Here is a 1,622-nt window from a genome sequence, read left to right on the forward strand (position 1 = left end):
TATATATGTGTGTGTATATATATATAGTGATTATGTTGGAGAGGATGTGTGAAAGGGTGTATGTGCAAGTGCACGTGTGCACCAGCATCAGAACAAGAAAAATGTATCTTATCTAATTTTAGGTTTTCTTGTCTTTTCTTGTCTTATCGTATTTTATCTTAACTGATCTGATCTTATTAACTACGCCGTCTGTTCCCAGACTTTTGCTGACGAGAATTCCGTTCAGCCCGCCTATCTGGATGGAGAAGGGGACACAACTGGGGCTGATGACGTCTTCCACCAACAGGAAGTCGAGAATGGGGAGGAGACGGAGAAAGAGAAGGAGGGAAAATATGAGGAAGGCAAGATGGTCGACTCGAATAAAGAAAAGGAGGATAAGAAATCCGTGAAGAAAGGAAAGAAGTCAAAGGGCAAGTCAAAGAGGGAGGCAAAGAGGGAGGAGGAGAAGAAAAAAGCCGCTCAGAAGAAGGTGGAGACGGATGTGGTGAGTTTGTATGCGGTGTAATGTAATGTCGATGTTGTGTGTTATTGTGGGAGATGTTACACAGTGTTGTGTGTTTTTGTGGAAAGATGTTAAATATTGTGTTGTTTGCTTTGTATGTGTTTTGGGAGAAGTAACATGTGTGTTTTGCATTGTATGTTATTGAAGGTGTTGCATAAGATTTGTGTGTCATATATTATTTTGGGAAGAGGTTACATGTGTGTCATGTGTTATTGTGATATGGCAGTATGCGCTTCATGTGTTGTGGGTTGTTATTGGGAAATATTACTATTAGGTTAGTTAAGAAGCAGGATCTCCGAATTTTACGTCTGTATCCGACAGGACAGAGACAATTACTTTGAAAAAAAATCCAACTGTACATATTATACGTACCAGTTGTGTAGAAATCGAATGGGATGTGGTCAAATAAGAATCGATTCAAAATGATATTGCGTCTCACAAAGATAGATCTTGAAAACACCCAGTGCACGCTGCCAATTGGATTCATTCGAATTTGATTGGGGTAAATCAAACTGGGACAAAAACTATCGTTTTCGACAGAATACAACTGATTCGACTTGTGACCTCGAAAAACAAATGAATTTGATTTTGAAGATCAGTCCAAATTTCGTCGAATTCAGTCGAGTTGTGTCCAAATTATAGCTTTTGCCTCGCCCATGAAGGAAAATCTGGCAGTATAAGACTTTATCGAATTAATGAATCCAATTGACAGAGTATATATTGTAATTATTTAGCAGAGGTTTTACGGCGCTCGTAACTGCATATTAATAAGGTCATATGAGCGCCAGGGGTGGATGTGAACAGAGACGTGCAAACGGGTAATCAGGCTTACTCTGCTCACCTCTTTAGCTTTAACAGCACAAAGTCTGTTTTGACTTTCAAGGCACCCCGGAAATAGCGGGTCGCAAGAGAGTGACAAACATACAAAAGAAGGAGAGGAAAATGACGATACTTAAGATTAGGAAAGAAAAGGCAGCAGTTCCCTGTTGTAGTTGAGGCACAGTTATGAGCATTACATTGTTGAATCAGCTCATTTACAATTCTACTGTGCATAAGAACGAGAAATGTCCCCCCTTTGGGAATGGCCTAAAGACACTTCAGTCAGTGGCACTGCCCCGGG

The 1,622-nt window shown here is 40.3% G+C and overlaps 1 protein-coding gene across 1 annotated transcript in view; it reads left to right on the plus strand.

Annotated features, from left to right (window-relative positions):
* Positions 1-505, plus strand: part of LOC101862285 (FK506-binding protein 3) — a gene marked incomplete at its 5' end in the record, with an annotated part of 1,406 nt that extends 901 nt beyond the window's left edge. Inside the window, 1 exon segment of the mRNA XM_013085128.1 lies at positions 200-505. Coding sequence (XP_012940582.1) covers positions 200-505 — 306 coding nt within the window.
* Between the last annotated feature and the right edge of the window lie 1,117 nt (positions 506-1,622).

The sequence above is a fragment of the Aplysia californica genome, unplaced genomic scaffold (assembly GCF_000002075.1).
Source record: "Aplysia californica isolate F4 #8 unplaced genomic scaffold, AplCal3.0 scaffold00347, whole genome shotgun sequence".
NCBI classification, from domain to species: Eukaryota; Metazoa; Mollusca; class Gastropoda; order Aplysiida; family Aplysiidae; genus Aplysia; species Aplysia californica.